This window comes from Saccopteryx bilineata, chromosome 2, assembly GCF_036850765.1.
Source record: "Saccopteryx bilineata isolate mSacBil1 chromosome 2, mSacBil1_pri_phased_curated, whole genome shotgun sequence".
Classification (NCBI taxonomy): domain Eukaryota; kingdom Metazoa; phylum Chordata; class Mammalia; order Chiroptera; family Emballonuridae; genus Saccopteryx; species Saccopteryx bilineata.
Window position 1 is genome coordinate 107,831,621 of NC_089491.1, and position 13,462 is coordinate 107,845,082.

Genomic DNA, 13,462 nt, shown 5'->3' on the forward strand with positions numbered 1-13,462 from the left:
ATGACTGTGGAATTAGTTATTTGTGACTTGAGAGGCTCAGTAAATAGGTAATGAATAAATCCTCCATCTAAAAAGAGGACTACAGTGTTTTAGAAAAACGGCCAAAAAGAATCACTAATTTTTTAGTTACTATGTTATTTCTTACTCTAAATTTAGTAGAATATCTGATTTTTTTTTTTTTTTTTTTGTATTTTTCTGAAGTTGGAAACGGGGAGGCAGTCAGACAGACTCCCGCATGCGCCCTACCAGGAACCACCCGGCATGCCCACAAGGGGGCGATGCTCTGCCCATCCGGGGCATTGCTCTGTTGCAACCAAACCATTCTAGCACCTGAGGCAGAGGCAATAGAGCCTCTGCACCCGGGCCAACTTTGCTCCAATGGAGCCTTGGCTGCGGGAGGGGAAGAGAGAGACAGAGAGGAAGGAGAGGGGGAGGGCGGGAGAAGCAGATGGGTGCTTCTCCTGTGTGCCCTGGCCAGGAATAGAACCCAGGACTCCTTCATGCCAGGCTGACGCTCTACCACTGAGCCAACCGGCCAGGGCCAGAATATCTGATTTTCTATGATAGTATACTTAAATTTCTGCTGCAATTAGGTAAAACTGAGAGCAAAGGCCCACTTTATTCAATATCCCATCTTATACTCTTTCCAATGCTCTCTAGTCAGATGTCCATCTCAGCATGGACCCTTGTATTACCTTCTTTTCTTATTCTGTATGTTGGGGTTCCTATTTACTCTTCTGTATCTATTAATCTCACTATTTTCATAAAAATGAAGGTGATGGTGCCACAGGGTGGTTTGCTATGAATTCATTAGCACACCCATAATCTTCAGATCTCCCTCACCCCCAGCACCTAAAAGAGCTCAATTTTCCAGACCTGTGGTGGCTCAGTGGATAAAGTGTCGACCTGGAAATGCTGAAGTCGCCGGTCCAAAACCCTGGGCTTGCCTGGTCAAGGCACATATGGGAGTTGATGCTTCCAGCTCCTCCCCCCCTTCTCTCTCTCTCTGTCTCTCTGTCTCTCCCTCTCCTTTCTAAAATGAATTTAAAAAAAAAAAAACAGAAAAGAAATAAAAGAGCTCAATTGAAAATAAGAATTTTTTTGGATACGCATAATTGACATTTTTCTCAGAGCTTACTGAAAGAACAACAAAAAAAGAATATTGAGAACGCATGACTACTTTATTGGTATATATCAGACAACCTAAACATTAAGTATACCTGCTTCTGAAATTCAACGTTCAAGACCATATCATTACCTGCCAGTTAGGTTACTGAGTCTAACTTTCTCCTATAAGCAATTCTGAAGCTATCAAAGAGCAAAATCCAATTATTATTCCACCTAATTATGGTCTGCAATAAAATCTATTTCTCTTAAATTCTTATTTGATTCACTCCCTAATATATATAGCAGATATATTTATGTAAGTTTACATTTCGTTGCTCTATATTTATTGGACATGTCTTTACAATAATTGTGGAGTTATCTGGTCATGTAGAACAGAGATCATCAATGCCATTCAGGACTCAAATCTGGCTCTTGAACCCCAAACACAATGCTGCACAGGGTAAATATTAAATATGTATATATTGTCAAACATCCACCACACTACAAGTGTAAAAGATACTTCTCATCTGATGTTCATTCTTAAGAAAGTATTATATTTTAAAATTAAATCTGTGAGAAAGATACTTTGGAAAACACTTGAATTTCAATCAGAATAGCAATGCTAATAAGCTATTTCTCTCTGATCTGTGACAGGCATCTCTAATGGTTTTTGTGCTTTCAGCAATTACTGACTGGTAAGTAGAATGTGTCAATTCCCTTGCTTAAGAACAAATAGGCTCCTGCAATTTTCCTGCATGCTTGACTTCTCATCTCAACTGAGGAGATGGGTGAGAACTGGGGAGGCAGACAAAGGAACAAGTGAACTTTTGTATTAGTGCAATAATTTGCAACCCTGCGAAACACTTTCACCACCTACACTCAATCTATGAAACAGTACTTAAGAAAGGTATGAATCATATAAATGACATAAATATATATATGTATATATATATATATTTTAATCTGGTAAATGGAGATCAGATTTAGTCATAATCACAGTTTGTACACTAAATCTCAGCACTGCTCAGGGAGGTCCCCAAAATAGGGGTCTGAATAAAGTGTATAACAAAGGGCTTTCTTAGCTTTTTCTCCCTTTTATAGTGTATCATTAATATAACTGTAAGTTCAGTGAACTTCCAGTGAGTCCCTACAGGTACCTGATCTCTTAGCTAATAAAAAAAAAAATCAATACTGAAAAGAACATTCCTTAAAACTAAACTGTATATTTCACTTTCCCTCAGTTAAGTTTTGGTCATCTGAAGGACACAGCTCATTTTGTTTTTTTGATTCTAAATTACTGAACTTGAAAGAGCTTTAAATAAATCCCAACTCTAAGGTTATCTTCCAAAAAAAATTAAAAACTCAGTATTAAATCACGACATTTACTAAGATTTGAAAATAATATGGATCAGTGCGTGCAGTTTGGACTAATTTGAGACTCTAAAAGATAAGTCTTACAGGCACATGAACTTGCTGTAATATTTTTTATTGGTACATATGATCTATTTGGACATAAAATGCTGTTAAAAGTACAAGTTTGGGGGCCTTCACCTATATTTGCCCTATCCCACTGGTTTGACTGTGACAATGGAACCAGTTTAGACACCAAACACTAATCTCCTCATAAATTCAATCATCATGATGCATGTTTAACTGTGCTCAGATATGACCAAGTTTACACTGAGAAAAATACCCAATAATCCCTGGAAGGAATGTTAAGGTCAGACACTAGGCAGTGAGAGAGTGAGTCAAATTTGATTTTACTTTATGTCAAAAATCAGCAGTCAGTGACTCAGAGCTGACTATACACTGTGACTAATCTTAGACTGCCATAAATTTCAAGTTTGCAACAGCTATAAAACCGTTTCCATTCTGAACAATGAATCTTTAGTTCTTACTAACATCTACTGCCTCAGCAAACAATTCATGTGAACCCAGATGAAAGCAAATTATTTCCCTAATAAGTATTGTAATCATAAATACAATTGCAAACTAGACCCCAAACTTAATTTTAAAGATGAAAAATATATTTAAATATCTTTGAAGCCACAATTAATATTTATGTTCCATATAAATGACTCTCCTTAATTAAAATAAAACTTTTATATCTGCCTGAGAGGAAATATAATTTTGCCTCACAGTTATTTGGAAATAAATTGTTGCAATGGAGTAGAACCATTATGAAAAATTATGAATTTCATAAGAAAACCCGTTTCTTTTTTCTACAAATATTTGAGTGCCTTACTGAGCCCAAGGCTCTCTGCTAGGAGCTAGGAGCAGAACAAAGACATATAAAACACAGTCCCCCAAAGCAAAGAATTTACAGTGAAATAGAGTGGTTCTCAACCTTCAGCACTGCTTTACCCACATATCCTGTGAGTCATAATTTCCAGATTCTGATTCCAAAGGTCTGGAGTAGGACCTCAGAGATGTGCCCGCATTCTGCTGCAGGGAATTGGAAGTCCAAGTTCTGAGAACCATTTGTTTTTAGTAGCAAGAAAGTTCATAGTACATTGTACAACATATATAACAGCTGCCGAATTAAATGATTTAGAATTTCTTCAACCTCCACTCACAGGTTCTTTCAATCCTGAGGTAAGGTTTAATTCAAATCTTTCATTAAAGAATGTAATAAAAGAAGACCAGACCCTTAAGTTCAGGTGTCTCTGTGTCAAGTGCACATAGTGCACTGTGATCATGTGTCTCGGTTCTATGAACTGAACTTCTGGTTGATTCCTGTGACTAAGTGGTCACCTTAAGTTCCAGTGGACTCAGTAATAACAAGTCATCTCCCTTATTTCCAGAGTCCTGAACCTCTCATTTATCTCAGAATTATTGTTCTATCTTTTCCCCCAAGTTTTCTAAAATTCTGCTCCTGTCCAGTAATCAAGCCCATTTTACCTGTTGCTAGACGACCCTGATGCAGACCACCTGCTTGGCCTTGAACATATTTTCCTCTCCCAGACTGTGCATAAGCAATGATCTGCTGCCCACCCACTGGGGAAACACCTGTCACTCCTTTCTGGACTTCTCTGACACTGTTTGCCTGTCCTCACTGCTACATATCACCTGCCATCAAAGTTTCTGGATAATCTACTTCAGTATTCCCCAAAATGTATAGCACATCATGTCACCTGGAGAGATGCTTAATAGTTAGTACAGGTTCTTCGGCTTTATCTTTTGAGGCAATGATTGAGAAGTCTGGGGTGAAGTCCAGAAATCTGGAGCCTTGGACTTTGCATATCATTGAAGAATTAAAAACAATAACACACATTTAAACTGGGCTTTTAAGAATTAATACAATCATGTGTGACATAGAATGGGAGGACAATAATGTAATAAGAAGTGAAGCAATCTGATCGTGAAAAGTGCTGAGTATGTTTAAAGAAGAGAATCTAAACAATGGTGAGTCCATAGTAGGTACTTAATAAATGTTTTTGAATCAAATACAGGAAATTTAATGGGCCAGATAAATGAAGTTTAAAGAAATGTAATAGAGGGACATAAGGATACAAAGCCGGACAGAAGTCAGATTCTAATAGGTGATGAGTTCTAGGATGCATTTTGTAGACAATGAGAATAAGGGAAACACTGGCTGTATTTGCGGCCATCTCCTATACATTGTGCCTTTCATTATCACCTCTATGCTCAGATACTCAGATCCACACATCTAATTCTTATCCTTCAGATAATAAACTTCAACAGCCAACACATAAATGCTCTAAATTATATACTGGAGCCAATTTAATCAGAGTAAGTGTTAGAAAGATGAGGCTGATGGGCAGTCTGGATGAGTACGGGCGATAAGGCTACTTGAGGGTATTATTACAGGAAGCAGCACAGGTCGGAAATTAGATGGGGGCAGTCAAGCTGGAGAAGGGGAAATCTGCAGAGCCATGGCAGTGATCGGAGTGATAAAATACAGTTATATGTAGGAGAGATGGGAGAAAAATGTCACATGAGAATATGAAGTGTAGTGTCCAACTGATTATAAAGAACAGGCATAGAAAAGTAAGAAAGAAAAGAAGAATTTACGCAACATACATAATTCTATCTTGACTATATTTGGGGTTGTTATACCAACCTGGTCCGCAGTTGAAATTTTCTGTGTGCATGTGTGTGTGTGTATGTGTGTGTGCATATGTTTATGTGTAAGAAAGAGAGGCAGTGTGTGCATGTACAAGAGGAGGGGGGACAAAGGATAAAATGCAGAGAAATGTAGATTAAATTGACAAAGTAATGTTCTGCAGGAAAAATGAGACTGAGCAGCCAGATTCCTGAAAGGAGGAAGGGAACGGCATTGCTGAGGGCATAAATGTACAAGTAAAATTTGATGGAGGGTAAGTCAACAGTAAAATGAATAATAGCATCAAATATGGATAATAAAGGAGTAGACTACATTCAGAACGAGAGCAGAATTTTCCTATGGAAAACTGATGGAGTGTAAAGAAGAGGTGTACAGAAGATTGTGTAGCAATGGGGAGACTTGGTGAATTTATAGCTGAACAAAGAAGAACCATTCTATTTTTTTTTTTTCTAGCACCCTTCATCAGTCAGAATCTGGTAAAAACAACAGTAGAAATCTGTCACAGTTGGGAGTCTCCTGGAAGATGAGCCACAACGACATGGTTTGAGATCTAAGGACCAGGAGCAAGGTGTTGAAGTGTATCCATTGCAGCTGGGCAGGGAGAACAATGAAGTCTGAAGTGATGCTGCATTAGAAAGATTACAGCGGTTCTCAACCTGTGGGTCGCGACCCTGGTGGGGGTCGAACAACCAAAACACAGGGGTGGCCTAAAGCCATCGGAAAATACAAAACACAGGCCCTGACCGGTTGGCTCAGTGGTAGAGCATCAGTCTGGTGTGCGGAAGTCCCGGGTTCGATTCCTGACCAGGGCACACAGCAGAGGCGCCCATCTGCTTCTCCACCCCTCCCCTTCTCCTTCCTCTTTGTCTCTCTCTTCCCCTCCCACAGCCGAGGCTCCATTGGAGCAAAAGATGGCCTGGGCACTGGGGATGGCTCCTTGGCCTCTGCCCCAGGCGCTAGAGTGGCTCTGGTTGCAACAGAGCAATGCCCCGGATGGGCGGAGCATCGCCCCCTGGTGGGCGTGCCGGGTGGATCCTGGTCGGGCGCATGCGGGAGTCTGTCTGACTGCCTTCCGGTTTCCAGCTTCAGAAAAATACAAAAAAACAAAACAAAACAAAACAAAAAACAGGGGTCGCCTAAAGCCATCGGAAAATATAAAACACAGGGGTCGCCTAAAGCCATGTATTTTCCGATGGCTTTAGGCGAACCCTGTGTTTTGATCCTTGGACCCCCTCCGGGTCGCGACCCACACACAGGTTGAGAACCGCTGGATTAGAAGGAAAGGATGCTGAAAGCAGGGAGATGGTACCCGGTGTCTTGACATTCTGCAGTTTATAGCCTCAAGGGTAGAAAAGTGAAATAAAAGGGAAGAAATTGACACTGTTTTCAGAAAATAGTGAAAGGTTAAAATGTTTCCAAGATGAAGGATCTGGATGTGCAAGGTAAGTAAGTACGCCAATATCCACAGTCTCCAGTAGGGAAGACACCCAGGGAAGTGGCCTTACCGGGAAGGAATCAGGTCTTTATTCTGTGAGCAGGTTCAATGTTGGAGACCGTAGAGGATGAAGGAGATTATAACAGAAATGGACCACTGTTAGGGAAAATGAGTTTTCTTTGTATACTAGAGTTTTGTGACCGGGATATTCTCATTCAAAAAATATAAAACATAAAGCCTGGCATACAAGGAAGGATATAGGTGAAAGTGAGTATATAGCCACAGAATGGAGAACATCCAGAATCCCATAAAATCAATTAAGAAGAAAAACCAGGGATATCTAAAAGTTTACATGTTCATTCTCTATTTTAAATTATGATAAAGCAAAATTAAGTAAGTTTGGATAGAAAAAAAATTGGCATTTGTGGAAACACAATAAAGCAGATTTTCTCTTTTTATCTCCTTTCAATCTCCCAATGTTGTAAAGAGGGGTAAAGGTACAATACACCTGGGATTCTGGTAAAATATGGCATAAAAATGTATGTTTTGCATTTTTTAATATTTCTTTCATAGCTTTAAATAAATGTGCTATGAAGATCAGAAAAGGTGGCCCTGGCCGTCAGCCCGGTGTGTGGAAGTCCCGGGTTCAATTTCTGGCCAGGGCACACAGGAGAAGCGCCCATCTGCTTCTCCACCCCTCCCCCTCTCCTTCCTCTCTGTCTCTCTCTTCCCCTCCCGCAGCCAAGGCTCCATTGGAGCAAAGATGGCCTGGAGGCTGGGGATGGCTCCATGGCCTCTGCCTCAGGCGCTAGAATGACTCAGGTTGCAACAGAGCAATGCCCCAGATGGGCGGAGCATCGCCCCCTAATGGGCTTGCTGGGTGGATCCCAGTCATGCATATGCGGGAGTCTGTTTCTCTGCCTCCTCGCTTCTCACTTCGAAACATACAAAAAAAAAAAAGAGATCACAAAAGGAAAAGACAAAAGTATGACACAATCCACGAATAGTTGCCTTTTTCAGGATAGTTATCTCTTTCAGGTAAATTACCCTTCTGGATCAGTTACCTGTTTCAGGGAGCGTGCTGACATTGCACGTGCTTTCATCACCTTCACCAGCTGAGGTTGAAGCTGTGATTTTAAAGACATATGAGGTATTGGCAAGAAGTTTCATGAAAGCATACATGTGATCTTGGGGAGAGACTTTTGTAGAATTCCTTTCAACTCTTATCATATAATGTGTAATAATCCCATTGGCCTTTCTGGGTGGATCCCACCTCACCACAGCAGACTGCCAGCTGGATGCTACACACTGTATGTTCTGGACAACCTCTGGAACTTAAGAGATAAATGCTCAAAGTTAAAATTCATACACATGCAGTAGATAAATCACTTAATTAGGTGATTGCTAAATAAATCATGTTTAGGAGAAGAGACAATAAAAGTTTAACCTATCAATCCTTCCATTTGTGCTCAGGAAGTTCTTTACAAAGCCTGAATCAAATGGCAATTGACCTATTTTCCTTGCTATTATGTGAACCCTTACAATACTAAATCATTTTCTTAATATTTTCCTAGGGCAATGCAACAGTCACTTCCTCAAATCCTCAGAGGGAACTGCATAGCATGAAGTTCAGGCAGCGAGGGACTGAAACATACTCTCTCTCTCTCAATCAGAAAAACGTTTTAGCAATACTTTATTATGGAAACTTTTTGTGCAAAACAAAGATGTAGGTGCTACTCTGATATGGTACACAAGGGCCTCACAGTATGAGCAAACATGCAGCTAATTTAGGGAGGTTGCTTTATATTTAGATGGCTTATTTGGAAGAATCGTGAAGACTGGATTCTTCAGTACCTTTTGATAAATCATTGAAGAAAAAATGTCAATCAGTTCCAGTTTATAATTCAGCCCAAGTTTTTCTTAGAGCTTCCCTGAATTCACCTGGAAGTGACCCAGCTTCTCAGAGGTGCACTCTATCTGGTAGACCTAGTTAAAGAGCAACCAACACCCCAAGACCACCAGAGTGACTGCAGTCTGGAGAGACTGGCTACTTCCCAGGCAAACGTCGAATTATATAATGGCCCCTAATGTTAGCATAGATTTCCCATTACAGTGAAAAGAGGATGGCACAGGGAAATTAGCATATAGTCAATTTGTGGATTGCAAACTAGTAGTGAAAGGAACCAACTTGCTGTCATCATGTAAAACATAGTCATTGAAAGAATCCTGAAGTCAACTGTGACTTGCTGATAGTTCTCTCCCCTGGACTAAATTTCTATCTTTACAAATCCTTCCTCCTCTGGAAGATGAAGGCATCAGAACTAATGGAGAATACTTAACAGGAGGAGTGGAATTTAAAGAAAAGACCATTTCAAGTTTGGTCCAGGACTCTAGCAATCAAATATCACTAAATATTTGCTTCCTTGGTTTCAAAAGCATGTAACAGTATTGTCATAAAATATGCTAAAAGAGACAGCTGACAACTTACTGAAGGTTAGTTTACAAAATTAAATTTGGTGACCATCTATTTGATTAAGTCTGAAGCTAAAAACAATTAACCAACTGATATTATGATCCTTAAAGTTGAAAACTTCCTTTTATTTAACCAATCAGGGCATAAATTTTTTCTTCTTAGGAATTAGGTAATTTTCACAGATGCAGGCATCGCCAAACTACAGCCCGCGGGCCGCAATGTGGCCCCCTGAGGCCATTTATCCAGCCCCCACTGCACTTCTGGAAGGGGCACCTCTTTCATTGGTGGTCAGTGAGAGGACCACTGTATTTGGCAGCCCTCCAATGGTCTGAGGGACAGTGAACTGGCCCCCTGTGTAAAAAGTTTGGAGACCCCTGAAGAGCCTACTTTGTTCCTAAACTAGTCTTTTATTTCAACTTCCTCAGTTCAAAAAGAAAATAAAGTGTGAATATATACGTATGTACATTTGCTAACAGACAAGACTGAACCTAGCTTTAAAGCACTGAAATTTAACTTTCTTTTGAGTGAACTATTAAGTAATATTTTATCACATAAACTGAGAATGAGAAAAAAAAAAAGATTAAATACAAATGAAATATTTTAGGTTCAAAAACCTGTGTCTCACCAGATTCTTGGGTTGTGAATTTTAGTACATTACTAAATTGATTGCCATTTCCAACTTTGGTGAAGGCAGAAATGCTGATAGAATAGGTGCTGACCGGTTCCAGTCCAACAAGTGTGGCTTCAGTTTGAAACCCTGAAATATTCTGAAAAGCAGAAAGAAATTCCTAGTCACAATGCATCATCAAACACTTGTTTGTAACCGGAAGACATATTTTAACACTTCAAAGTTATGCCTTCTATGTTTAACATATGATTTAATAAGCATGGGTATTTTTAATTAAAAGAAAACAAATATTAAATATTTTTTGTGGCAAAAGGTATGTTCAGCTGATGATACAAGGATAAACTGGACATTCTTTCAACCATGAAGAATTTCCATTACTACCATTTTTAAAGAAGCTGTTTTGTTTGCATTCTGCCTCCCAGATTCTTACCCAGAGTTATATACTAATTACTTTCTTTAAATCTGCTAAAAGTAAAGTCTCCAATTTAAATCTGAATTATAGGTATTCCATGACACTTTATTTTTTCTTTAATTTTTTTACTGTCTTTTTTTTTAGGTAAAAGAAGGGGAGCTAATGAGGCAGACTCACACATGCACCCTAACTAGGATCCACCCAGCAACCCTAGTTTGGGCCAGTGCTCAAGAACTGAGCTATTTTGAGAGCCTGAAACTAAATCGAACCTGAGATGTCCATAAGCTCTATCCACCACTGGCCAGGGCTACACTTGACTTTTCTTGAATTCCTCTAAATTTATTTTAAATATCCAGTAACATTTTATGTAAATAAATCTACTCATCACCTATTGTATGCTAAGCACTGGGAATACAGTAATGACTAAAACAAAACCTCTGCTCCTCCAAAGCTTAAGCTATGACTTTTCCCTGACAACTCTTAAATTTCCTATTTTGACACAATCTTAGGAAAAAGAGAAAAGGAAGAAAACAGTACAGTTGCCCAATGAAGAATATGTTTTTTCATGGAAAATTTTTACCATTAAGTATGAAGTTTTCATTCAAAAGTAATTATCCTAACCTAGAGAGTAGATAAGATTAATTGGTTATATGAAGAGTAAAATCTCCAGTGTGGTGTAATTTTAAGAATACTGCATTATATCTGACACCAAATATAAAACACTTTGACATCTCAGTAGCAGAAATTTAGCAAGATTACTAACTCTTGGGATACTTACAATTAGAATCATATTTTAAATTAATCTCTTACAAGTCCTTGACATATATTAGGAGCTCAGTGCTATTTCCTTTCTCTTTTTAATTTATTGATTTGAGAGAGAGAAACAGATGGGGAGAGAGAAAGAGAGATCAGTATGTTGTTCCACTTATTTATTCATTCATTGGTTGATTCTTGTATATGCCCTGATTAGGAATCAAATCTGCAACCATGGTGCATCAGGAGGGTGCTGTAACCAACTGAGCTACCCAGCCAGGGCCTTTCTTTTCATTTTTTTCAAACTTACTATTTACAAAGCATAGTGTTAGATAACCAGTATATTTAAAGATATATAACACATAGTCCCTGTCATCAAGGAATTTTAATAATGATAAAAGTCTACAAATAGTTGTTTACTGAGAAGAAATTAAATGCAATGAAGGTAAATTTAGATTTTGGTTAGAAAGGGCTGGTACCCAGAGAAGTGACTGTAACTCAAGTTCATAAAGAAAGTGTGAGAGTGGATAGGCAACAGACTGACACAAGAATAGTCGTCGTAAGAAGGAGAGATAAGTGAGAAATATTTCTAAATGTAATGTAATAGAACTTCTTACTGAATAAGCAACTTCAGGACACACGAGTATTCTGAGTTACCCACACACCTGGATCTTATCGATCTCACTGTGAACCACCCTGGGATGACCAGGATGGCAGAAACATTTGGAGTGGTCCTAGGATTATTCTGCTGACACAAACCCACATATAGTATTAAAGAATTAAAAGTAATAGAAACCGTACCATTGTGACAATAGGCCAGTGCCCATTTAGATGAAAACATAAAAAGAAATATGTGAAAATGCACTTACAGAGAAAAGGAAAACAGAGGGAGGGAACTAGATAAACTAGATGTTAAGTAAGAAAAAAATAAGGCGCAAGAGTATATTTAAAAGAACTTGAAAGAATACAAAATTATGAAAATTGATGGAAGAGAAAACAGAAGTAAAAAGAATAACTACAAGTAGCAGATTAAAGAAAAACTACATTTTCCATCCAAAAAATGATATATTCAATACTTTATGGTATAAAGATTATATTTTTGCTACTAGTGGAATATTAATGGCAGCATTTCTATTGAGAAAACAGAAATGTCTGAAAAAATATATAACAATATAACTTATTTTCATATTCAGGTAATAGCATATCATTTTAGGCTTAGTGCTATTACATTGCTGGATGGATGTTTTTCATCCTTTTTATACCTTTGTATAATAATAACAATAGCTAACACATTTATCACATGCCAAGGATTGTTCTAAATGTTTTTTATAGATTTTCCCTTATAATCCTCACTTTTTTAAGGTATGCTTATATTTTTTTAGGTGAGTGGAGGGGAGATAGTGAAGCAGACTCCCACATGCACCCCTACTGGGATTCATCCAGCAACCCCATCTGGGGCCAATGCTCAAATCAACTGAGCTATCCTCAGTGCCCAGGCCACGTTGAACCAATCAAACCAATAGAGCCACTAGCTATGGGAGGGGAAAGGGGAGAAAGGGAGAGGGGGAGGGGGAGTGAGAAGCAGATGTTCACTTCTCCTGTGTGCCCTGACTGGGAATCGAACCTGGGACGTTCACATACCAGGCCGACACTCTATCCACTGAGACACTGGTCAGGGCCAAGCATGAATCTTTATAATCCCCATTTTGCACTTGAAGAAACTGAGCCAAAAGAGGTTACACAACTTATCTAATGCAGCACAGCAAGTCTTAAAGGCAGGGCTACAACCAGGCAATCTGATGCCAAAGCCCTTGATTTACCACTATGCCAATGTTGTCAATGCTAGAGGTCGCTGTTCTGAGGAGAAAAGATCACAGATAGATGTCCACGCCCCAATACACAGTCACAATTATCCTTCAGACATGATGACTAAGAAAATGATTCCTTTATCCACTCTGATATCTATTTCCCAGTGACCGACGCAGCCAAAGCAGTTAAAAAGTGGGAACATGTTAAGATTAGACCAGAGATAAATATTAAAGGGATAGAGACTCAGTATCATTAATATAATTTCACACCTTTGGGAAAGAGATTTCACATTTACGGATTAATAAATATAATTCAAATTCTACTCAGCATTTCAGATTTTGAAGTAACACCTTGATTTCAGGAAAGAGCACTGTTTCTTATGACATAACCTTAATCACAGCTTTTGATCCTTTTACCATTCATTCTGTAAGCTACATATGCTACAAAAATGATATATCATCAGTAATATATTCAAATGCATATTAACAACATTGGGAACAATGTTTATTGCAGTTTTTGCACTCTTCTTTGTGTAAGTAAATAAGGGCATTCCGGTGCTTCAATTTGCCTTTGGGGGGAAAAATAATGACATTTTTTTAAGTAAATGCCACATATTATAACATGTTTTGGCAATTAAATGTTAGAAATCATAGAAGTACATTTGATGCCCTTTGCTACATCAGTTCTTTGGGTCTTTCTTTTTCATTGACTCTGAAACCTAAACATGGAGGAGGAAAAGAGTGTTTAGTGTTGCAAAC

The 13,462-nt window shown here is 38.6% G+C and overlaps 1 protein-coding gene across 2 annotated transcripts in view; it reads right to left on the reverse strand.

Moving 5' to 3' along the window:
- Window positions 1-13,462, reverse strand: part of PTPRQ (protein tyrosine phosphatase receptor type Q) — a 288,444-nt gene that overhangs the window by 148,848 nt on the left and 126,134 nt on the right. For both annotated transcript variants that reach the window (XM_066257585.1, XM_066257584.1), the window contains 2 exons: window positions 9,728-9,869; window positions 7,694-7,963 (listed from right to left, as the gene is read on the reverse strand). In XM_066257585.1, coding sequence (XP_066113682.1) covers window positions 7,694-7,963; window positions 9,728-9,869 — 412 coding nt within the window. The remainder of the gene's footprint in view (window positions 1-7,693; window positions 7,964-9,727; window positions 9,870-13,462) is intronic.